Source organism: Phaseolus vulgaris, chromosome 1, assembly GCF_000499845.2.
Source record: "Phaseolus vulgaris cultivar G19833 chromosome 1, P. vulgaris v2.0, whole genome shotgun sequence".
NCBI classification, from domain to species: domain Eukaryota; kingdom Viridiplantae; phylum Streptophyta; class Magnoliopsida; order Fabales; family Fabaceae; genus Phaseolus; species Phaseolus vulgaris.
In genome coordinates this window covers 2,615,720-2,640,390 of record NC_023759.2, presented here as the reverse complement: position 1 = coordinate 2,640,390, position 24,671 = coordinate 2,615,720, and the positions used below count along the sequence as shown (strand labels likewise).

The 24,671-nt window shown below is 28.8% G+C and overlaps 1 protein-coding gene across 2 annotated transcripts; it reads right to left on the bottom strand.

Annotated features, from left to right (window-relative positions):
• Positions 1-341: 341 nt before the first annotated feature.
• Positions 342-7,471, bottom strand: LOC137816573 (kinesin-like protein KIN-7N). 2 transcript variants are annotated; one of them, XM_068619768.1, is made up of 18 exons: positions 7,268-7,471; positions 7,092-7,181; positions 5,953-6,071; positions 5,743-5,856; positions 5,556-5,637; positions 5,393-5,460; positions 5,223-5,291; positions 4,994-5,136; positions 4,796-4,898; positions 4,626-4,706; positions 4,099-4,167; positions 3,968-4,027; positions 3,703-3,840; positions 3,241-3,534; positions 2,645-2,737; positions 2,061-2,213; positions 1,710-1,967; positions 342-836 (listed from the first exon to the last, which is right to left on the bottom strand). In XM_068619768.1, exons 1-18 carry the CDS (start codon positions 7,416-7,418, stop codon positions 486-488), a joined length of 2,436 nt encoding a protein of 811 aa, XP_068475869.1. In that variant the 5' UTR covers positions 7,419-7,471; the 3' UTR covers positions 342-485. The 2 variants fall into 2 exon arrangements, with proteins under 2 accessions (XP_068475869.1, XP_068475868.1); XM_068619767.1 differs by having other exon boundaries at positions 2,061-2,216; positions 7,268-7,470.
• Between the last annotated feature and the right edge of the window lie 17,200 nt (positions 7,472-24,671).

Sequence of the window (24,671 nt, the reverse complement as noted above, 5' to 3'; positions counted from 1 at the left end):
ATAAATAAATCGTGTTAAAATAACCTAACTTTAATGTATTTAAATTAAAATTATATCAATATGATACGATTTATTCATTTTAATATTTTTTATCAAATAGAATGTTAAACATTTTTTGTTGGAGAATAAAAAAAAAGTGTAACTTGTTTTTTCATTCTAAAATATATATATATATATATATATAAACAATTTAAATATTACTTATAAATAGTATAAAAAACAACTTAAGAATGACAACATATATAATTGAACATAAGTTATTGTATTGAGCATCTGTGTAGCTATAATTTAATTTTTAAAAGAAAAACAAGGGCACAACGCAAGTCTGCTATTAGCATCACTTGCAAGAGAAAATGAAAATACTTTTTTTTTATAGGTTATGATATCAGTACTAGCAAAGTACTGAAATAAATACAAACTTAAAAATCCTTGAATAAAAATACATGAACTGCTCAAGACTCAAATATTCACAACATATCTACTACTCACCCAAAAGATTTGGGCACTGAAATTGGAGTCTGGGTTCTCCATTTCTCAATTTTGGTCTTAAGATCACTATGAAAGGAAATGAGTGATTCCTGACGACTAGCAAAAGCTGCAGCAAACTGCTTAACTTCCCCTTCTAGATTTTTCCTTCTCAGCACTTCAGTATTTAAATCTTTCAAAACATTTTCTTTTTGGCTGGAAACCACTGATAGTTTCTCAGATGATTCAGAGAACTTTTGCAGCAAAGACTCTCTTTCGACCTTCAAAAGCTGTAACTCCCTTTCCATGCTTTCATATCTTTCACATAAATCCTCCTTTGAGTAAGCAGTTTCACCTCCCAAATCAGAGCCCTTTGTCACAAAAATTTAATTTAGGATAATCAAGAACAACCTACCATGCTTTGTCTCATTTTATGCTAGAATGCAGTTCTATATGTTCACCTATGGTAGTCTATAGAAATCTGAGTACACAGATTTGTGCATAAACTAAGGAAAAATATCTTGCAGACTGGGCTTCCTTCAGCCTGAGTTTTAATATCTCTCAACAATTCTCTTCAATGGCATTTGATTCTATAAAAAGCTAAAGAGAAATCAATACAAAAGTGATTTACCTGACTTTTTATTCCTACCCAATAGAAATTCCTAAGCTCTAACCACATTCAACAAGTTGACTTTGGTAATCCTAACTATTCATATGGACAAGCTAGCACAATATGAATCAAATCAACTCTTATACAGACTTGCTTCTAACAAAGAAAATGGAATCTTGTAATATTTCTAATTTTTGTCAATAGTAATTTCTCTAATATATTGCCATCATTTGATGACTAGTATAATAAAGAAAATAACATACAATTATAAATTCGAAGGGTATGTATATGTACTATTTGCAACAAGGAGACCATGAGGGGAACTGGTTAAACAACATTTTATTTCTAACAATTCTTATATCATACACATATTCCACAAGTAGAATAAATTAATCATAGATGATTTTTATCGTTTTAAAAACAGGACAATCCCGTGTAAAGCTATTATATATCTATAATTTCTTAATCATTTCCTCAATTTCAGCTACTGGACATGTGCCAGTCAAGGTTTCAGTTACTATTGTACTAATGGCAATGGAATTCTCAAAGAAGACAGGAGATGCCCTAAAAATAAGACAAAGAATAAAACCATGATTGATGATTGATATCTTGATATTTGTGAGCAGACAACTACCTTGTGTTCACACTGTTTCTTCTCCTGTCCTTCTGTTATTGAGCTTTTCCATAACTCCAGTGATGTAATTATATTGTCAATCCTCTCGCGAAACATTTTTTGTTGTCCATTGATTACAGTACAGTTTCCAGTGGAAGACCTTTGACTACCCATATTCACTGCAAAATGACCTTCCAAAGTTGCAAATAGATCAGCTCCAATTTCACTCACGGTTGAAAGTATCTTCTCAGTCGATAGTGTGCCACCCGATGCACATCTCTGTTTAGGACACAAGAGAAAAATACTTTAGTGTTTCTTGAAATGATCACGCAAAAAAAGTTCAAAAAGACTGATATAGTGCACTCATTCAACCTGCATTGCCAACAAAACCTCCTCAAAGCCATCTTTGAAATTTCCTACAGATTCAGATAACCCCAGAGGCAATTCATGAATTAGCTGTGTTTCTTGTTGATGTTTTGGTGCTTCGCTCATTAAGTGCTTGCTTGATGGCACTTCCTTTGAATGCTTCTGGATTCACACACGTAATTAACATAGAGCCAACCATAATACCGATTTACAAAAAGAAGCTCAAACAGCAAATGCTAATAATACATAACATTATGCCGAACAATGACATGAGACGAATACAATGGTATCTCTTTAAATCTTATTAAAAAAGGAAGCTCAATATATTAGTATTTTATGGATGGTCGACTCTAAAGAAACCATGTTTTATATCTCTTATCAGTAGTTCAAAAATGGATATTTTATGGATGTTCAATATGTACAATTATCATAATTGTAATTTGTAACACCATACTGGAAGAATTCTCCCCTTTTATTCATAAATCAAGTTGCACAATATTTTTAGTGATCTTCTAGATTGATCACAATTCTATAGTCAAAATTAAAGTTTCACAAATGTGATTGAGATAGGATATCTATCAGATACTGACCTCGAGTTCATTTATCCTTTCTTTAGCTAGTTCTAGTTGTCTCCTCAAATCTTGAATCTCTTGTTCATACTTCTCAATTTCACTAGTACAACCCTGACAAACACAGGTCAAACGAAACTAAGTAACAACTGCCAAAAGAAATGCATCATATACTACTTAATAAAAAAAATATACTGATATCATAATCATAATATGCATTAATTAAAAGCCACGCGCAAGCCACGGCCGTAAACTTACTGAACATTTGAACTACAAAAATGGTTTGCACAAATTCCAGTTTTGGTAAAACCTTTTAACACATGATCATGATCAAGCGAGTCTATAATTGTTGAATACCGTTTGGCCAAAATGGTGAAATCAACAAGAATACAACAACGGAAATTTTGCAAAATCCATCAACCAAACAAAGTAAAAATATAATCTCCACCATGTATGTCTAGACACAGACTTCTCTTGTATCTTCAGTTATGGAGGACAACCAGTGCAAACAGAATAGCGCTACCATTTTCTTTATTTTTTTCCCTTTGGGGGAAGATGTGGATGGATGCGAAACAATAGAAATGCAAGAGCACATAAAACAATACATATGTACTCACAGGAGTTGTATCAATTGTTGGGAATGACTGAACTTTTCTGTTGGTGGGAGGAGTAGTTTGAAGGGAATCAAGGTCTGCAACATAACCGTTGTTCATTTTCAACCACATATCTTCATCAGCCACGTTAGAGAAAGCATCTGGAAGGGGGCTTTGATCTGGCAACGTTGAATACTTTGATCGTCTGACTACAAAAGCACTGGGATCTGCCTTCGGAGATTTGAAAATATCTCCTTGAGATATACTACCAATATCACTGTACTCTTCCATAAATCCGTGCCTCAAAAATCCCGGTCCCTAATGAATAAAATGGTTAAAATATCAGGAAAAGTGAGAATGAAAATCATGCTAACTATAACGCGGTACAGAAAGGAAAACTGTGAATTGTTCCAATGCGAAAAAAAGTGATTATGCAATTCAGTTTAACATACAGATATAATGATCATTCAGATAAACGAGGTTCACCTGACTGTCGTTCGTCCCACAGTCTGAGAAAGATTTCGTAGTAGAATTATCAAAATTCATCCGTTCCCTAATCCATTGATTACGTGATTTCCTCTCCTCTTGCAGTTCCATTTCAAGTTTCCCACGCTCCATTTCATACTGTACAGTGAGATATAAGCAGATAGTTAATTAATTAATACAAAAAGATAGAACAGAGTTCATGGTAATGCTTTAGAATGAACTCTAACTATGCATAGTGCGTAGGAATTTGAGAGTTCAGACCTACCTTCAGCAAATCGTTCCTGAGATTAAGAATCTGTTGCTCGAGCACCTCAGCATGGGATCCCTGAAAAGAAACTTTTATTATGTAACATTTTCTTATTTTGAATGTACAGATTATCATCAGGAGAAGATTACCTGAAGCTTCTTACGCAGTTCCTCTATCTCTAATTGTTGCCGTTTTAACAAGGCAGCATCCGTCAATATCTGTAAAATTTCTGTTGTCAAGACACAGTCGCCAAATATAGGCTAGAAACAAGTACAGATGCACATGAAAGCACACGCTATGCGCATATAGCTATCTTCGAAGGAATTGAAGATTTATTATTGAAGTACCTATGTTAACTATTCCCTGAGGAAAACAAGTAAAATGTAGAGAAAAGTTCAGGCTTGACCCAATTCACTCTAGTCTGCTAATACCCTGTCGGGCAAGTCTTACCAGTATGTATAAAACGCATGCCCAGTAAGATGAGCACGGTGGAAACTTACGATTGTAAAACGTTAACATTTCACAATTAATGGTACCGAGGACTACATATTCACGTACACAGCCTACACCGACTTCATATTCAACAAGCAACATGAAACTTTAAGGAGATAAAATAAAATTTAACAGGGTAAAAGTTATAAGATAGTAAACTTCAAGTACATAAAAATACACAGACCTCATTCACTTGAACGCAATTTGTGATGCGTTTGGCTCTACTGGCAAACTGAAGAGTTCCCCTTGATTCTTCAATGTGAATCTGAATGGATTAACGAATATTGGTATTAAAATATTGTCGATCTCAAGAAGATGAAAAGAGCAACGTATAATCGAAATCACAGCCTCTACCTCTTCTGGTGCTATAGTGCAAATAATTGACGTTTTGGCATTACCACCAAGAGCAGGTTGGAGTATACGAGTTAATTTACTATCACGATAAGGGATATGCCCCCTGCCATAAAACAAAAAGGGGCGGAGCATTATTATCTTCTAAAAAGCTCCCAAAATTAAAATATTGCACAGGAGGCAGGGCAAATAACTATATACCTTTGTTTCGAACCCTCACTTAGTTTGTTGATAACATTTCCCAAAACCATCAAGCTCTTGTTAATGTATTTTCCTTCTTTTAAACGTACTCCATCAGCTCCAGTCTTGGCAATCCTTTCAGAACCAGCTAGATCTACTAAATTCTAATTCCACAAACTCCACAATAAGCATGCGAATCACTAGTAAGAATTTCTTATATACAAGGAAAGTGTGAGAAAAGAATACAAACCAAGACTGAAACTCGAACAACATCATTAATTGAACAATCATTGGAATCCTTCCCTTTGCTTTCAATCACCTGCATATTTCATTTCAACAAATCATTTAGGTAGGAGTAATCTTATGAGGAAAGGTTTTCTGAGAAACATAAGTATCGCAAATAAAAAGTTTGAGGGATACCATTCTAAATATTGTATGCGATCTGCTACTCCTTACATTCATATTTGTCTCACCAAAATGTCTGTTAACTGTAAAAATATCAAAGAACAATCATCAACTTAAGCATGCATATACGTTCAAACTTCAGAGAAAATTATAAGAATGTATCAGTATAAATACAAACCTTCCCCTGCTTTAATGAGATCCAGCACTTGTTCAGCATTATTTACAATTTCCTCTTTCAGCCCTGAAACAAATACTCCACGCTGGCAAAAATTAAAATACAAAAGTCAGCCCATTTATACCATACATTTTCTATAGTGTGAACGCACATCAAATTTTGAAAAGAATGCATATAGCAACTACGCAACCTCCAAACTCTCGTGAATTTGCAATTTCTGATTTTCAACAACAAGAAGGTCATTAATTTCTTCGTTGTAGATCTCCATATACGAAACTCGTATCAGAAACTCTCGATCAGACATCTGAGGCACCGAATTGGATGAACCAAACATCAACTTTACATAAATAACCACAAACTTAACACACTGAAACAATCTCGTACTAAGTACTAAACCTACCGTCTCAATTGTCCCAAATATGTCTCCAACTGCCCGAGGAATCACTCCCGCGTCAGTTTCAGAACCATTCATGGTGAAAGTCTTGCCACTACTGGTCTGCCCGTACGCAAATGCAGTTCCTGAGCATAGCATGCGACATGATCTCAACAAATCAACATTCACATTTAGAAATTACAAAAAATTAATTACAACACTAGTGTTTGGATTTTCGTAGCATCTTCCAAAAGCACATTGAAATACTAGTAATTTTAAGTAAATGTTTAGACGTTTAGTCCGTTGAAATTTTGATTATTATTTGAAACAATTGAAAAGAAAACTAGATAATGACACTTGGTTTTAGAATAAAATATCTAAACATAAAATCAATTCATTTCAAAATTAACTTTACGTTAAGCTATTCACTTAGTTGCTGTAGTTATCCTTATTTTAGGTTAAGTAAATGATCAGACGTTTAGTCCATTGAAAAATTGATCATTGGTTGAAAGAATTGGAAAGAAAACTTGATAATGAGACTTGTTCTTAAAGAAAAATGTCTAAACATAAAATCACTTCATTTCAACTTAACATAGTTGCTGTAGTTATCCCTATTTTAACTTTAGTTCTCTACTGGTACATTATAAACTTTAGTAAACACAATCTTTATAGTGGTGACACAATAGTGCCAATAAACTTGACTAGAATAGACTCTAAATAACTCTCGGATCATCTTAATAAGTAGATTTATCTCTATTTCAACCTCATAAATCCAGCTTGTCACATGAGTATGACCCTCATTTATATATTATAATTTAGTCTTAGTCTTATCTAGGATTCCTAACACTACGCAACCACAGCATACCATAAATCTTACAATCCATTACCTTAACCATTCTTGAGATTTCCAAAAACTACAAAAATTCTACCTAAATTTCTAACTACTGTAATAATCACCCTTAATCTTTTAAAAATGTCGGAGAAGTTTGTGTAATTTCACGAATCCTTGGAATGATGGGTGCAATTTGCTTTAAATCTTAATCCAGCATTGTTTACTTGGTTACCAGTTGAGCTAAGCTAAGACCAAGACGAATATCATAACTAAAATAATAAAAATAACAATGAGCAGTAAATGCGAGAAAAGAACGAGAATCGAATTTGGATACCGTTGAAGCCATCGAGCGCGGCGTGGATGATGTCCTTGGCGAGGAGCTCGTAAACGTTAGCATTGGTGCTTCTTTCGTCGAATATGTGATCTGAAAGAGTGAGGAATGGAAAATTGGAGAGTAAATTTGAAAACAAAACGGAGAGGTGAAAGAAATTGACGATGACAGTGACGTACCGAAAGCGTGAGAAGAGGCAGAGAGAGGAGTGCCGTGGATCTTGTGAAGAGATATGCGGTTATCTTCGACCTTCCAGAAGGTTCCAGCGGCGGAGGAGGAGTCTTCGGACACCAGAGGACGGAGGCGAACGGCGACGCAGATCTTCTCCATTTTGCTGCTTTTCTCACTGATTCTGTTCTGCAATGCAAAAGCGGGCTACGACCCTTTTCTCTTTCTTTTACTACATTTGAATTTCTGTGCATTGACGGAAACACCCTTGTGAATCGCGGCCCAACCGTTGAATTTAATTTCTGGACCTTCGCACAAGTGGGCCAACCAGGAGCGTCTTTGTCTTGTCTCTCGGCCTTCAAAACATGCCATAAGATGAAAAATGAGAAAATAAATAACAAATAAAATAATAAAACTTGTTCAATTAAAAAATAAAAATGTTTATTATCATTTATGTATTATTATTTATTATTGTTAATTTTATTAATTCTTCTTATTTATTATTAAAATTTTATTTTTACTATTAAATAATGTTTATTATATTTCTTCATTTAACAAGAACATTTTAAGAAGAGAATTAAAAGAGACTTTTTGTCTTTTAATCACGTGAATGAATAATAATGTAATTCGACAAATACATTAATCTGAATTTTAATTTCAAAATTTTAGCAATTTTTCTGCCATTTCATAATTTCAAGAAAAAAAAACCTCTTACGTTTCTAATTCATTATGAAATTAATTAGCAGAATCTTCATCAATCAAACTACTGTACAAATTCTCTAAAATAAATAAAAACATAACTAAATTTTAATATCAATGTAATTCCACGTTTCCCCTTTTCTTTTCGTGCATCCAAACCAACAACTAGTGTTTGTATAAATTTATGAGTGGGTCTTTTTAAACTTTTATTGAAAAAAAAACTACTTATGTTAATTATAAAAGTACATATTATAAAATTTCACTTATTTATTTAAACTTTAAAAAAAGTAAAAGTTTAAAAGATAGAGATAAAAGCAACTTATTATCTTATAAAAAAATCTAGAGTGAAAAACTAATCATTACTATACAAAATTAATTTTTATTTAATAATTTTATAATGTCTATTTGATAAAAAAAATATCATGTTTCTAGATTATTTAAAAAGTCTTTTTGTTTGACATGGCAATATTTGGTTAAGTAAATATAATAATACATTTGTGTTTGTATTATTGTATTAAAATCATATATTTATTTACTTTTCTTATTTATTAAGCAAGACGTCTTGCATAAAATGTTAAATTTATAAGATTTTGAAAAGATAAACTAGAATCATACCACTTCACCACTGCACTCAGTGATCAGCATTGAATTATTTGCTTTCAAAACAGGAAGTAATGAGATTATTAATTAAAAAGTTATACTTTTATATTTTAAAAGCTAAAAATAAGTCTGCAAGATTTTATCTTTGTAAGTTTAAGAACATAAACCTTTCGAAAAAAACTCAAGTTACATTATAATTTCTATATTTACTTATTTAGATATAATTAAGTTTATATTTTGTTTGATAGATTAATTAAACAAGGTTTTTAATTTTTAAATAGAATATCGTGATTTACATCTTAATTTATATTTTCCACCCAAAAGGTAAATTAGTAAATAGTTATTACGAGGACAATTCATTGTATATAAGTGGGTGTAAACCTCACTCTATGAACCGGTTTTATAGGATTGAGTTAGGCTTAAAGTTCACTTCGTAATATGGTATCAGAACCATTTAAAAACTTATCATAGCGAGTGTTTGTTAAACTTAAAGTTCACTTCTTTCGTAATAATTCTATCTTATCCATTAGAAAGATGGATCATTCATCCTAATAAATAATCCAAAATAATTTTTGTGTTGAATGTTTTTTTTGAACTAAAGTTATGGTATTGTCAATGGGTCTAATCTAAGTTTCTAGGTCAAAAGATGACACCTCTTTATTTACTCTTTCCTACCAAACAACCATTTCTTCTGAGTTCATAAAACTTGCTTGTGAAGAAATAATGGGAAAAATAGAAGAAGACAACTAGGAAACATAAAATGGAAGAAAAAAGAGCACATGGTGAATTTAGTAAGATAATAATATTTGTAAACGCTCACCCAATTACACACTTAGTTTTGTATGAGTGTTTCTACTAAAGTTTTTCTTAATTTTTTAATATCACGACACTGATTCTTTGTGGATTTCATGGGGGCTACAAATCTCAATTCCAAATTGATTCTTTGCATTTGTATAAAAAAAACAACTAATCATCAAAAGGTGATGTAACTTTGCTATGGGGACTTGACTTCGATGTGCATCTCCATCTTTGTTATCCAAATCAATGATTGATATTAGGAAACACCAATAAATAGATAAATAATAGATAGATTAAGTTGTTTTAAGAGTAACTTTTTTTAAAAAAATATCTTTTTCTTAATTTGATAGGTTGAAGTTAAACTACTTGCCACAACCAAACAATTTAAAATAAATAAATAACTAGATTAATAAAATTTATCTTAAAAACCTTTAACTCAACAATTGACTAATACCACTTATGGATCTTTCAAGGAGGAATTTGCTAGGAAGATTCCACAAAAATGAGACTTAAACTAAATAGGGGATTAACACCACGTCAAACCCAAAATATTAAGATAATGAGTTTGTGAGTCTTCTCTATTATATTTTATTCAGTTTTCTCATTTCTACCAGACTTAGACTCACACTTGATTACCCAAAAGCTACAATATTTTTTTGACTAAGTTGAAAGTAAGTCAAGAAATTATCACCTATAACTAATTAACCACATGTTCTGCCATTGCTAGACATCCAAAAGTTGGACTGTAGTAGTTCACATGAGTTTGTGTAAAATAAATAAAGACTAAAAGCATTATTAAGAGGGGATGAATTGGTTTAAAAAAAAGACCTTCCAAAATTCTAAGGAAAGATTTTGTTAAACAATTGATGATAAAAGAAATTAAATGCACTATTCAATGAACATTAAGAACAACAAAGAATTTAAGATAATGAGAAAAACATGAAACACAAAAACACAAAAAAAAAATTGTATACTAGTTCGATTATTCTCAAATCTATATCCAGTTAATAATCCAAACAACTTGAGATGAATTTTTGAACACTCTTTAAGAATATTTACAAAGCTAATAAAAACACACTCAATTACCTATAACAACACACCAAACACGGATGCAAAGTTACCAATACAACATATAAATAAAAGGAAAAATATCACCTAAAATATAACATATTTACCGTGAAACCTATAGCATGATCACCATTCTTGATGAATCTTGAGCACTTCTCTTTCAAACAAGATATAATGAGTAACACTTTCAGAAAATAACAAAACTCTCTTATTTGAGAAGTATGGAATTATTGCAAATGAAGGAGAGAGATTCCTTTTTAAAAGATTTTATGGAAACTAATTGTTATAATCAATTATAATTAAACATAATTGATTAGTATGTTCTTAATACAACTCGTAAAACATTTTGAACTAGGATAATTAGTTATTCATTATTCATAATCGATTATCCGATAAAGCCAACATATTTGGATTTACCAGACATAATCAATTATTCACTGTTAAAAATCGATTATCTACGAGAATAAGTATCTTAGATTTAGTTGACATAATCGATTATTCACTCTTCATAATCGATTATCTATAAAATTGAGTGAAATTTAGATTTGGTCTAACTTGAAATAATTTATTATAAACTTAGAAAGATAGTAAAACCAGCTTTTAAATGCAAAAATGCTCAATATATTTTTAAGATTGATTTATGTTTTACATTTTGACCATACTAAGATAATAAGTGATGAAGAAAAACCATCAACAAAAGATGTATGTATCATGAAATCAACACATCATATTTTGTCATGCTTTATTAAAAATTTGAATTTTTCAATTTAGGATAATATAATGTTGATTTTGTTGCTATTAATTACTAATTCGATTAAGTTATGTGAAAATTGGTTGATATTAATTTGTGGTGCATAGAATTCATAATATTACTTTAATTATTTTTAAGCTAATTTTGCGAATATTACTTAAATTTAAAAATCTTAAAAAAAGTTTACTTTAATAGTTAAATTAATTACTTAACATATTTATTGATTTAGTCTTACTATTAATTTGAAATTCATATTTTAAAAATTATTTTTATTGGTTTACTATTTAAGAATAATTTTATTTTGAGTAACATTACTTAGTAAATAATGTCACATTATTTACTTTTATTTATAATTTTTTAAACATATAACATAAACATTTTATATAAGTTAGTTTTTATATTATATATCAAATTTGTAATGTCATACCCAAAACAGCAACATCGACACATAAAAAGATCTTCCTAATCAAATAAACAATCTTCCTTTCATTAAAACCAGATGTACCTGATTCTACATACCTCTTATCTAGCTAAGACACAAAACCAATTTCAAATTCGTGCAACAACTACAACAACAATTTTACAACAGGTATATGTAAATGTAATAATCATTTTGTCACTTTCCAAGCCCTAACAACTAGTAGCATATGACCCATTTGAACTCCTACTAGCCACAAAGAACTTGTATGCCACATGTTCCAGTCCAAGATGAACTTAAATGTCCCACTTTCTGCATCCACAACAAGCAACTTCTCTCTCAAACTTGCAAGACAAAAAAAAACTTCCTATACAATTTGGAAGGTGTTAGCATTTTACATATAAAAACAAGTAATCGTTATATAATGCTATTTTTTCCTAATTACAAAAGTTCTTAGACATTTCTTTGGACACAAAATCCAATCGTAGGAAAAATTAGCATTAGAAATTTTATTTGATATCCAAACCCATACATTCAATTGTGTCATATCAAACATTCATAGATTATCTATTTTTTCTTGCTTGAAGATAATATTTTTTTTTTCTAAACCCCGTCTTATTTGTGATTTTGGATACTAAAATTACACTAAAATTTTGTTTTCCGATGTCAAATTCTAGGAAAGGCTTGGTGATTTTATTTTTTTTTGGCTATTAGTAGGAGATTGAGGAAGAAGAGTGCAAAAAATATAATAAAATAATTTTAAAAAAATTGTATGTAGAAAATTGATTTAAAAATGTGAAATAAAACTGGGGAGAATAAAATTGAAATGGCTTGAGGAAAAAAATTGAAAATTATGTGTGGTGGAATATAAATTGGTCTTCTAGAAAATTAAAATTAAAATTTAAAAATCGAAGGAGATTAAAAAAATTTGTGGGTGTTTATGGCTATTGGTGAATTAAAAGTTTGAAAGGATTTTGAAAAATACAGTGCCAAATATAAAATGGAAAAAAAAATATGTACTGAAATTTTTGTAATTATCACTACAAGCAAATCATTAAATAGAAACCAATTTTAGAGACAAAAAATAATTAATTGTTATAGTGACTAAATTAGAAACCATTTTATAGACTAAAAAGAAATTGGTAGTTAAAACCTTAGTTGTTAATTAGATAACCAAAAATTTAGTTAGTCACTAAAATAGTTTATAATTTAGTCATTATATCAACTAATTTTTTTTTTTCTAAAATTAGTTTCTATTTCATAATTTTCTTGTAGTGTATATTGAAGAAGGAAGACGTTATTTCCAAAAAAAATATAACAAAAACAAATTATTTCCCCCATACATTATTTTTTATTTTTCTCTATCTCTCATACAAATAAAAAAAAAACCCAAATTTTAATTCAATTTTTAATACATTTTTTACTACAAAACATTTTTTCTTTTACTTTTTCCATTGTTTAAATATACAAATTACATACATAAATTGTTATTCGTTTTACATTTACTACATCACAATTTCTACCTACAATTTTTTAATTCACTTGGGGATTTTATTTTCCCTTTGTACTACTTACCCGTTATTTCTTCTGATCTTCTTCATCTCTCATTTTATCATTGTGGTTGAAAAGTGCGCAATTTTTATTTTACAAATTACATATAGATTGTATGGCTGATGAGTAGTGTATCCTTAATATTATAACATTTTTTTATTTTTTTTACAGCAATAACAAAAATATATAAATGCGAACCACTTTAAGGGTGAATCAACCCTTATACATACAAAGACCAGCATCTATCTGTAACCACCAGACAAACAAGCATAAACATTGTTCATACTAAAAATCCAAAATACATTAGGCAATCAGTCGTATACAAACCAAAGGTTCCAAACACCAACTGAAAAAGGGAACCGACGTATATCGGAATTTTGCAGAGATCCAAGACCAAACATTAGTTTGCATCAAAGTACAGATTTACTTCAATATAATCTTATTATTATGTGTTTGTCATTTGTTCTAATTTATGTTATATTGTTACATTTAACTACCATTATGAATTAAGAAATATTTAATAAATATAAATTTGGGTTGAAGAACACTTATTTAAAATATCATTGTTTTTCATGTTTTAGTCTTTATTTTTTTAATGAAACAATTCATGTTTAAAATCTCAAAGTAAAATTAATTGATTTTTTTTTTCAATTATACATCTATAAAAAACCTCTCTCACTAATTATTTTAGATTTTCTTATATTTAAGAGAGAATGATGCGTAGAACACATCAATGTTAATATCTAATTCTTAACCTATGAACATATGAATCTCTTTGAAACTCTATCTTCTTAAAAATAATATAGATGACAGCTGTAGTTATATATAGTTATAAAGTTACTTTAATGTTTAAATGAACAAAAAGAATATAATGTGTATGATATTAATTTAGAAGCTGCTTTGTTAGTGGCCAAGGAAAAAACACTATCCTTATAATAAGATAACTCATCTCTTTAATGAGATGAAAATTGTAAGAACTTTTTTTTTATGATCCACATAATCCATGAATGTGATTGATTTGTTATTGGACAAATACTAATGAAGAATGAAAGATTTGACAAAAATATCAAAAGATAACATAAAGTTTATGTCTTATAGTTCCTCAACTTTAATTAATGATGTTACTACTCCTTTTCAAATTGATTGTATGTGAAAGTTAATGTTTTTTTTTGTTGTAATAAAATTTATCTCTGTCTGAAAAAAAAAAATAAAAGAAAAGTAAAATTTAGGATAAAAGATGATATCTGTTCTCTTTTATGAACAAATCTCCTTAGAAATGAGTTGGTATCTTCTTCAAAGTTATTATTTCAGATGAAAAGCTTTAAAGGGTTGCATGAGGCATGATAAGGTTGAAGGATATATCTGTACCTTGCTTTAGAAGGAGTGGGATGTATCTTTAATCAAAGGGCACAGTAGAAAAAATTGATGTATTAATTTATAATAATAATTTATTATCATTAAAGTTTTATTATTAGTTTATAAACAATAGAAAATAAGTTATCATGTGAAATTTTATATTAAGTGATAGTTGCATAATCGATGGATGAACTACGTATAAATTAAAAATAAGTCTTTGGATTTAAATAAAAAAACAATTTTGTTGACATATATTTGTTTGGTCAATATCCAGACTTATCATTATAAGTAACTAAATACTCGAATAAATATATAGTACAGAAAAAATAAATTAAGAGAAAGTTGTATATGGTGTGATATTAATACGAGAATTAACTATGGAAATGAATGTTTTTCTGTGGTTAGTTTGGTTGTTCTTTAGATAATCATGTAGGCGTTTCGTGGTAGGAGTATGGTAAGGTGTTTTGTTCTTTTATGTATAAGGGTTGAACCACCCCTGAAGTGGTTCCCATTTATTTATTTTTTATCGCCAATAAAAAAAATGAAAATGAGTGTTAATTTAAAGTCCATAAACATGAAAGTTCAACTCAGTCTTATAAATAAATTGACCAACATTATACATATATACATTTATTAATATTATTTATCACATTCAACTATTATATATCAACATTAACTTTAACTTTGGAATGTCTTATTTTTTGCGAATACTCTCTAACCAAGATCTAATATCGAGATCAAACACGAAAGACAATTCACTCCCAGTTTAAAACATTATTAACTTGTAAATTTCACAAAATATTTTTTTTAATTATTTAAAAAAACAATAAAATTGTTATCCGTAAAAGAATATCTTTAATTACTTATCTATCCAAGAATCATAATCTGAATTAATCAATTTAACACGGAGTAAATAAATTTATCCACGAAATATTGATAATTAATTGAAATAGTTTATGTTCTTGTGATAAAATATATATATATATATATATATATATATATTATAAAATAAATTTAAATTTAATTAATTTTACAAGAATGATTTATAAGAGAAAGATGGTTCTGTTTATATATTTTAAATTAACTTTTTTTCTAATTAAAGTACTTTCTCTAATTAATATATATATTAAAATTTGCCCCATCTATCCAATCTCTCTAAGGTAGATATGTTTAGCTGTTCCACCTTTTCTTCATATGTAAATCCATTTTACTTTTATTGAATTTTAAAAAGTTAACTTTAGAAAACATTGAACAAATGCAACTTTTGGTTCCATCTATAGATTCTTTATGTCAAAGACTTAATATTGGTCCAAGTTTTATGATTTGTATAAGAGAAATATAATATTTTGTGAAACATAAATTTAAACCAATTAGATTATATATACACCTTTATTTAATTAGACTCGTTTATTAATTTGTGAAACATGTCCGAGTTTTATTGTATAAATAAAGAATATTGAATAACATTTTCTTATGTTTTCGGATGAAAAAAATTGGATTAGATCACTTACTAATCACTGTGTTAAGAAGATAATAATGACGATGATTAGGGATGACCATCATTTTCAATCAATTTTGACTATCAAAATCAATCTCAATTGTCCACTATTAGTAATTCAATAAAAAGTTTATGTCTTTAAACCCAAAAATTATCAAATGATTCTCTCAATCAATCAATGTACACACACACAAAAAAAAGTTATGCATTAAATTTATATTATTTTTTCTGTTAATTATATCATAAAAAATTATATAACATATTATGATCTTCTATTTTAATGACTTATTCTATAACTATAAATACTTTTAGAGTAATTTTGTAGAAGTTAAAATTATCTTAATTTAAAAATTTATTTTTAAAAAAAAAAACACTACAAGAAAATCATGAAATAGAAACCAAAATAATTAGTTTCAATATTAACTAAATTAGAGACCATTTTAGAAACTAAGAAAAAAATTGGTTTCTAAATTAGTTTCTATTATTGTTAAATAGTTTCTAAATTGGTATCTAATTAGCAACCAAGGTTTTAACTACCAATTATTTAATTTCTAAATTTGGTCTCTAAAACCTTAGTTACTAATTAGATACCAATCTAGAAACGATTTAACAATAATAAAAACTAATTTAGAAACCAAAATTTTTATTAGTTTCTAAAATGATCTCTAATTTAGTTACTATTGCAACTAATTATTTTGGTCTCTAAAAATTGGTTTCTATTTCATAATTTTCTTGTAGTGAAAGTATAGGAAATAATTTTTACAAATTAATTTAAGATATGAAAAAGTAGTGTAAACGTATATTTCTAAAAAACAGAAAAATAGTTCAAGTTTCTATTTACATTCAACTCTTATCTTTTTATAGGATAACTCGTTTTTAAAAAAGTGAAGTGATACATGAACTGAAATATAAAGTTTTATTGAAACAATCGAAATATATAAGCACTTAAAATAAACTTTTAATTCGATGAACATGGTTTGATTGTTGTTGGCAATATCACATTACTATGAAACTATTTTTCACATAACTTCATTTCTTTTGAGAAAAAGAAAGTAAAGTAATTAGGAGTTGTTCACATGTGGGGGGTCCTCTATGACCTCATTGCCAAAATTTTGGCCACACCTCTCTTTTCCTTTTTATAATCACCTTTTTCTAGGGCAACTTTCTTTATTTTCTTTTTCCTTTTTTCTCATATAATATTTTATTTTTTTCTAATATATAATAATTTCTTTTTGGACATGGCAGAAGGCATGATCAACCAAATATCTTCCTCCACTCCATCTCATAGTCAAATCAACATTTCAATACACCACTTCACCATTATCCAAATCCAAAACACACACACAAAAAATTACATAATTTTAATAATTTTTTATGAAGAAATTCTGATTTTTTTAAATATTTTTTTTTTTTCAATTGAAGGTTTGAATTTTACTCACGTCTAAGTTTTTTTCAACTAGTTTTTCGTTTTCTGATTGGCGTTTCGTTCTGTAATCGTTTTATTGGGATGTTGGAGGTTAACTTGTGTCATGTTATTGTCAGAATATATCAGGAGTTGTTTTGTTTCTGAAATGATGGAAAGGTATTATACGATTAGATTGTTCATACTTTTTTTAAGAGTTGAATCACCTGATTCTTGTTTATATATTCTTTATTATTAATAAAAAAACATTATATATATATATATATATATATATATATATTCTTCTAAGATTCCCATAGAGAGTCAAATAATTGTCACTCACCACTCTCATTGATTTGTGCACTAATGAATCTCTTACAAATGTAATTACAAAAGCTATACCTAAGACAAAACAAAGTGGCAACGACCAAAAAATAGACACCCTACAAATCTCTCTACGTTCCTCTTCCAACAACGTGGGGTTTCTCGAAACCACCACATGCATGTGTATATATATTAATCTCCAAAATTATAATAAAAGAAGAAAAAAAGGTTCACGAAATTATAGAAAAGCTTAATTTCTGACTTTAACACATGCACCCAACACAAATTTGATGTTGGGGGTATTTAGTATTATGAAGAAGAGCTTAGTTTATTATATAGTAAGCCGCTAAACGACGTCATATTCATATACACATAATAACATGCCCTAATTTTGTTGTTACATTTTAGTTTACGAGTGACACTATTGTGAAATGCCTAGAATTTGATAAAGGTTTGAGAGTGTAGCCATAAGGGTCAAGGATTCGGATCTAAGCCGTTCATTCTCCACGGAGAGAAGAAGATTCTGGTGCATGGTTAAGAATAACCGGTTTTTCAATTCTCGGTTTTCCATTCTGAACCGGTTCTGTTGGTTCGTGAGGTTCTCCAAATGCCGCTTCTTTCTCCAGCGGGACCGCCGGGCTGACTCCCGGTTCGACTGCATTCGCCGCAGCTTTCTCTCGTGCGTGGACCGGACCGCGCGGTTCGAGCCCTGCGAACCGGACTCCGGGCTCGGCGGTTCGTTAACGAGGGAGAATAGCTCCTCTATTTCGGCGGGCGTGAACATGGTTTGGAGAACCGGGAAACAGGAGGAGTGAACCGGTTCGGGTTCTTGGTGGAAGAACATTGTTGTTGGTGAGAAGAAGAAGGAGAGGGGTGAACCGTTGGGTCGGAAAAAATGAACCGGAGAGAGGAAAGAAGGGGAAAAGGGAAGAAGTGAAGCATGGGGGTTTGGTATTTAAGGAGGAAAAAAAGCAAAGCTGAAAAAAAAAAAAAATTTAAGGAGGAAAAAGTTTGCAAAACGTTCCAACATGTGGGGTCAGAAAGCTATGTGCGCATTTCTCCAAAGAAGAAAAGAAGAAAAAGTAGGGTAACACATGTTTTAGGTATTTTCATTTTTACACTTCTTTTACACACACACAACTTAGGTTTATTATATTTAAGTTAATTTTTTTTAAATCTCTTTTCCACCAATCTGATAATAATATTTAAGTTAAAGCCAGTGTGAAAGAGAGATTTATTAAATAAAAAAGATATTACTTTCACAAAGACACTAATTTATAATTGTGATGTGGTATAATATAATTTCAAAATTGTTCTACTTTAATAAAAAAAAATTATCTATCTTCATCAGTTGTAATCTAATATAAGTTCTCATCGTATCAACATTCTTATTAAATCAAAGAATTGATGATCTTTATTACTATTCATTTGAAAAGAGGTCAATTAAGCTAGTTTTCTATTATCATTTTCACAATTCCAATAATTAACACGATTAATTATTTTGTATATGACAACAACAATAATGTGAAAATATTAGAAATTGGTTTTCTTAATTTGAGTAAAATACTTGAATTTTGTGTTTTTTATGTATGTTTTTTTTTTATGATTGATCATGAGGAATCCATAAGTATCTCCTAGTAAGTGGTAAGGATATTCTTGAGTGATGGTAGTAGAAAGATGACATATTGTTGCTTTTGAGGGGGTTTTAATCCTTAATTTTGTGTAGTGGAATAGTTTTTGGACAACATAATGAAAGTGAAGATAAGAAACTAAAACTAAAACTAAGTTTGACCCATGTTAATTAAGAAATGAAAAACACATTTTGTTAAGAGAATAACGAAGTGGGTTTGAAAGTTTGAGATGAAGTATTGAATTCCAATGGAAAGTTTAATGGTAGATGAGGTAGCCAGCATTTGTGTTCTTTGTGTATTTATTTATTTATTTATGTGCTTTTGGTTATGGTAAAATAATGGGGTCCTCATGAAAAATGGCTTTAGCTTAATGACGAAGGATCAACCAAAAACGAAGATGCAAGGAATTGGATTAGAAAGTTACAGAGAGAAGCACTGCGCCGAAGTCATTTTGGACACGCACATGCATGGAAGGTGCAAAAGGTAATAATATTAATTTTTGTGGGAAAAATGAATTAGTGTGGTGAAGGTGGACTAATTAGGGTTTAGTACGTGGAAAATGATGGCCACATAAGCCCACAATGTGGTTGTGGCTATGGATTTCTTCTTTTCCTACCCCACCCTAATGCACCCACGTCGTTCATCAAAGGCTACAATCACTAATTTCAACGTAGCCACAACAAGCACAATTAAAAATCAACTAGTCTCATCGTTGTCTCATTACTCGATGAATTTGTCACAATTTGGTAGTTGGTGATCTATATATTCTCTTTGTCAAAAGGTTTGTGAGTTATAGATTGGACTCCATGTATATTCAAATGAATCGTGGACATATGAAAGTAATTAAGGAAAAAATTATGTCGAGAACTTTCCAAGAACCGATTAATATTCAAGTTTAACCATTGCTTAAAATATTAAATGAGTATTTTTTTTTTATCAACAAAAAAAATAAATAAATATGAATCACTTTAGGTGTAGTCTAATCCTATTACAAATTAAATCAGAAACAATCAACTACTTCAACTATTAAACAGAAAAAACATAATAACATCACACAAGCGTCCTACTCAAACTTAAAGTCTGTAAAGTCAAGGGCTTCTAATCATAAACAAACACATTAATCATAAACAAACACGTCAACGAGTCCAGACACCAATCCGATAAGGAAAAACAAGCGTGCACAACTTCACTCACTCACACAAAAGTTCTCTTAATCCTATAAATAAACATTCTAAGACAAGATAAAAGTTATCAAATACTAACTTGAACGTTATAGGACTTTTACAAATATCCCTTCTTTCTAAACCAAAAACTTACAATCAAATATTGTTTGAAATCGACACTCAAGAGAAGAACAACACACATCGGACACAAAACCTCCATAACTCATACGAAAGCATATTATAATATATAAACAAATACGTAACACAAAGTTTTACTAGCTAGGTTATTTGTTGAATCAAAAGCTTATGTATTATGACCAACTTTAACTTAGTTTGTTCAAAACAAAACACAGTACGATCTGCAATCATACAGTAATTCAAAGTGTAAATTAGGAGATGAGATAGAACAGAGAGTCCTTTTTCATGTTATAACAAGCTACCCAAACTCACAAATTGCTTTGTTTTCACTCTTTTTGTTGATTTTGGTTGTAGATAGCAAGTATCTTGAAGAATTTGATTTACTCAGTCTACTATTTCAGTACAGAAGATTGATGGATGTGAGTTATGTACAACATTTTTTTTATGAGCAAGAAACAATAAATAAATATGGATCACTTTAGAGATGACTCAATCCTTATACAAAAATTAAGAAGAGAGATAAGATAGTACCTCACACTCCAACCTAATCCAAACTCCCAACAAAAAACTACTAGTTATTCCTTACCCCAAAGTCAACCAAAGAAGCCCACACATGATAACAGCCAGACAAATCAAATAAGTTGACTCATGTATAACATAGTGTACACTGATCTTGAATACTTTTAACATAAAACATGATAAAGAGAAATGGGATCTAATGGAAAAAGATAAGAGAGGAATATTGTTGGGTAGTTTTGATTGTATAGGTAACTAGCTAGGGACAGTTTTTGGTTTGGTTGGAAGTTGGTTCCCTTGAAGAATGAGGAAAATATTAAAGGGGTTGTGAGTGGAGCATAACATGCCACCCTTTGTATGCCGTTTCAGTGTACTATCACTATAATTTAAAGAACCAAAAGGAAGAGAATTTAGCAACCCAAAGTAGTTTGCATGCATGTGCTTGGTGTAAATTTTAATGCAAATAAGGGTAATGCACTCTCCTTTATTTCATTCACCAACTCAATGCACGTTGTTTTGTTTCCTTTTCTGAGGAGTGGAAACAAGTTAACCATACACTTAACAAACTCTTTTAATACACTCTTTATCATTTCTTAAAACCAACTATAAATTCACAATCAGAATAAGAGTTTAGGTAGGGCAAAAAACAATATATTAGGGCTTTTAATATATAAAAACATATTCCATTGGCTTAAACATACAAAATAGTGGAGAATTTTATTCTCCTTTTCTTAAAGAAACTAAATGTAAACATCAGTCGAATTTGTTAAAGTTGTAATTAATTGATTGACATAAACTAAAATATCAAATTATAAAATCAGTTTTTCTTATTAATATAGTAAATAAGTTTATTAATCTCAAATTCGTTGAGATAACAACATTATGGTTAATCACCGCATGTGAGATATTGTTCATTTTGAAGGTTGGAGTTTCGTCATAGTTTTGTCCTTAAAAGGTCATCAAAGGGTTAAGGGAGGGATGTGTATTTAAATTACCCTTAATTTTGATTCCTAAGTGATGTGAAACTATTGAACGTACCAGAACAAACTCCTCAATGTCTAAGGAGAATAAATTTTCCCGAGAATTAAGAGTACAAAGATCCATCTTTGAAATCTCTTTTTGATCTCAGAGACATCAATGTTCCTACCTCAAGACTATTCAACTTAATAAAACAAATATTATTATGGAATAGCCATCTTATTTGTTTTTTTATGAGTTAGCTTAATTATGATATTGATCCACATTGTCACTTATTTTCTAAGGTAATGTTAAATCTTTTCTTTTTAATTTTAGAATAGACACATATATCTTTGTTTTTTATACTACTATTTTTTAATTTTTATACAGTATTTATAAATACTTTCATTTTTTAATATCACTTATTAAAAACATCATAAAAGTAATTATTATTTATTAAAAACATAAGGGATATGGATGTTTATTTAAAATTAAGAAAAAATGTGAATACTATTTTAATAAAAATATAAAATATATATCTCCATTTTAAATTAAGGTGAATGTTATTTAAAATGAGATGAAATACTAACAATTTTTCCTTATTATATGAGAATCTCTAACACAAGGTTGAGGAAGTGATGAGAAGAGTGTACTATCATGTAAAGTATGATAGTTCCACCTTCTCTTATTTTTATTTTTATTTTTCTGTTTTTGTCATTTTCTTACCAAATCACAACAACTTAATTAAAAGCGAAGCACAACTGAGGGAACCAATTGCGTATATGATTTTCTTAAGTGTGGTAACTTGGTTTGGTCCATGAAAGTAAAAACTATATGTCCATGGTACTTTAAGTCACTTTAACACTCTTAATTGTACCCACAAAGTAATATTCGATTATTATATAAGTTTTTTTTTATAAAGAAAATTAATTATAACATAATCTTTTATTATATATATATATATATATATATCAATATTTTGTTGTTGTATTATTTATAAAAACTTATAAGTTTTAGAATGATAGTAAATTTTCTGTTAGAAGAGAGGACTATCTATGTATTTAATATCTTTTAAAGATAATAAAACTAAGTTTTTCATGAGTCAACATCTTAAAAAAGATTTATTGAAATTTTTTCGAACAATCATTGTTGAATAAGTTATGTTTTCTACTTATATTGTAGGTATATGAAAGAAAACATGAAAAAAAGTGAAGTATTTTAAGTCTTAAATATCAATCTTAATATATTTAACATACAAAATAGAACGATTTATAATTTGATAAAGAATTATAAGACACAATCTCACTTTATTAAATATAAGGATTTCTATTCACTTTTAATTATCCACTATAATCATAAAAAATTACTTACATAGTTGAATATTTTTCATTAAAATTTTTGGTACAATCATAATTTTCTTTTCAAAAATATCAGTCATTTATCAATCCATGAAAGAGGTATATACCCAATTACCTACCTCAACAATGATAAGTAGGTATTGAATAATCTAAAGTTTGAGTTATGAATATTCTAGTTCAAAGTGTTACTTTGAAACTATAAAGATATTGACATATTTGGTAAATAATTTCTTAAACTCCATCATGGTCTCGGTCTATTATCTTCTGTGTATAAAAAATATGACTTCTCAAACACAAAAACTCATGAATTGACTTAGTCTCATCTTATTGTCAAAAAACATATTACACTTTCCTAATAAAAAATGTGACTTCTCAAACACAAAAACTCATGAATTGACTTAGTCTCATCTTATTGTCAAAAAACATATTACACTTTCCCAATTCACATGCTCTTTGATATTTTCAAAAATAACATAATGTAATAAAAATTAAGATACATCATATTTATCTTAACTAATAATCTATATACATCATCCAAACATATAAATAAAAAATAAAAAATAATAGATCATATAAGTAACTTTCTTTTATCCAAATTCACTTAAAAAATATTTAATTTTACTTTATTTTATTATATATTTCTTTGAATTACAAAATGATGATTTTAAAATAATACAAAATAAAATAAAATTTAAGCAATGACTTTAAACAAAATAATTAGATATGAGTCACTTTATCACACACAAATAAAATAAAAAGGTAGAAATGGATTGAAAAGATAAAAAAATATGCTATTAATAAATATAACAATATAAAGAATAAAATTACTCACATTTTAAAAGTAAATTAAATAATATAATTATATATTAACAAAAAAAAATGTATGTAAAGATAAATTAAATGACATAAATATAAATTAATAAAAAAAACTAGTGTGTAAGTGAAGACGAATTAATTGATATAAGAATAAATAAATAAATAAAGAAAATCAATGTGTGATATGAGATAGATTGAATGATATATTTTAAATTATTGTTTTCTTAATTTTTGTTCTTATTATTTATTTTTATTTTTATTTTATTTTAGTTAGTCATAATTTTTTTTAAACTATTTAATTTTTTTAATGTTGAGTTTTATTTAAATAGAATACCAAATATTTTATAAATTTAATTATGACTATTAAAGCG

Bases quoted from the DNA above. Each gene is read 5' to 3' on its own strand.
- LOC137816573 (XM_068619767.1), bottom strand. From the start codon at position 7,418: ATGGAGAAGATCTGCGTCGCCGTTCGCCTCCGTCCTCTGGTGTCCGAA. The intron at 4,168-4,625 runs GTCTGTGTATTT...GAAATTTTACAG, and splicing joins ATTGCGTTCAAGTGAATGAG to ATATTGACGGATGCTGCCTT. The intron at 3,841-3,967 runs GTAGGTCTGAAC...CTCACTGTACAG, and splicing joins TCAGGAACGATTTGCTGAAG to TATGAAATGGAGCGTGGGAA.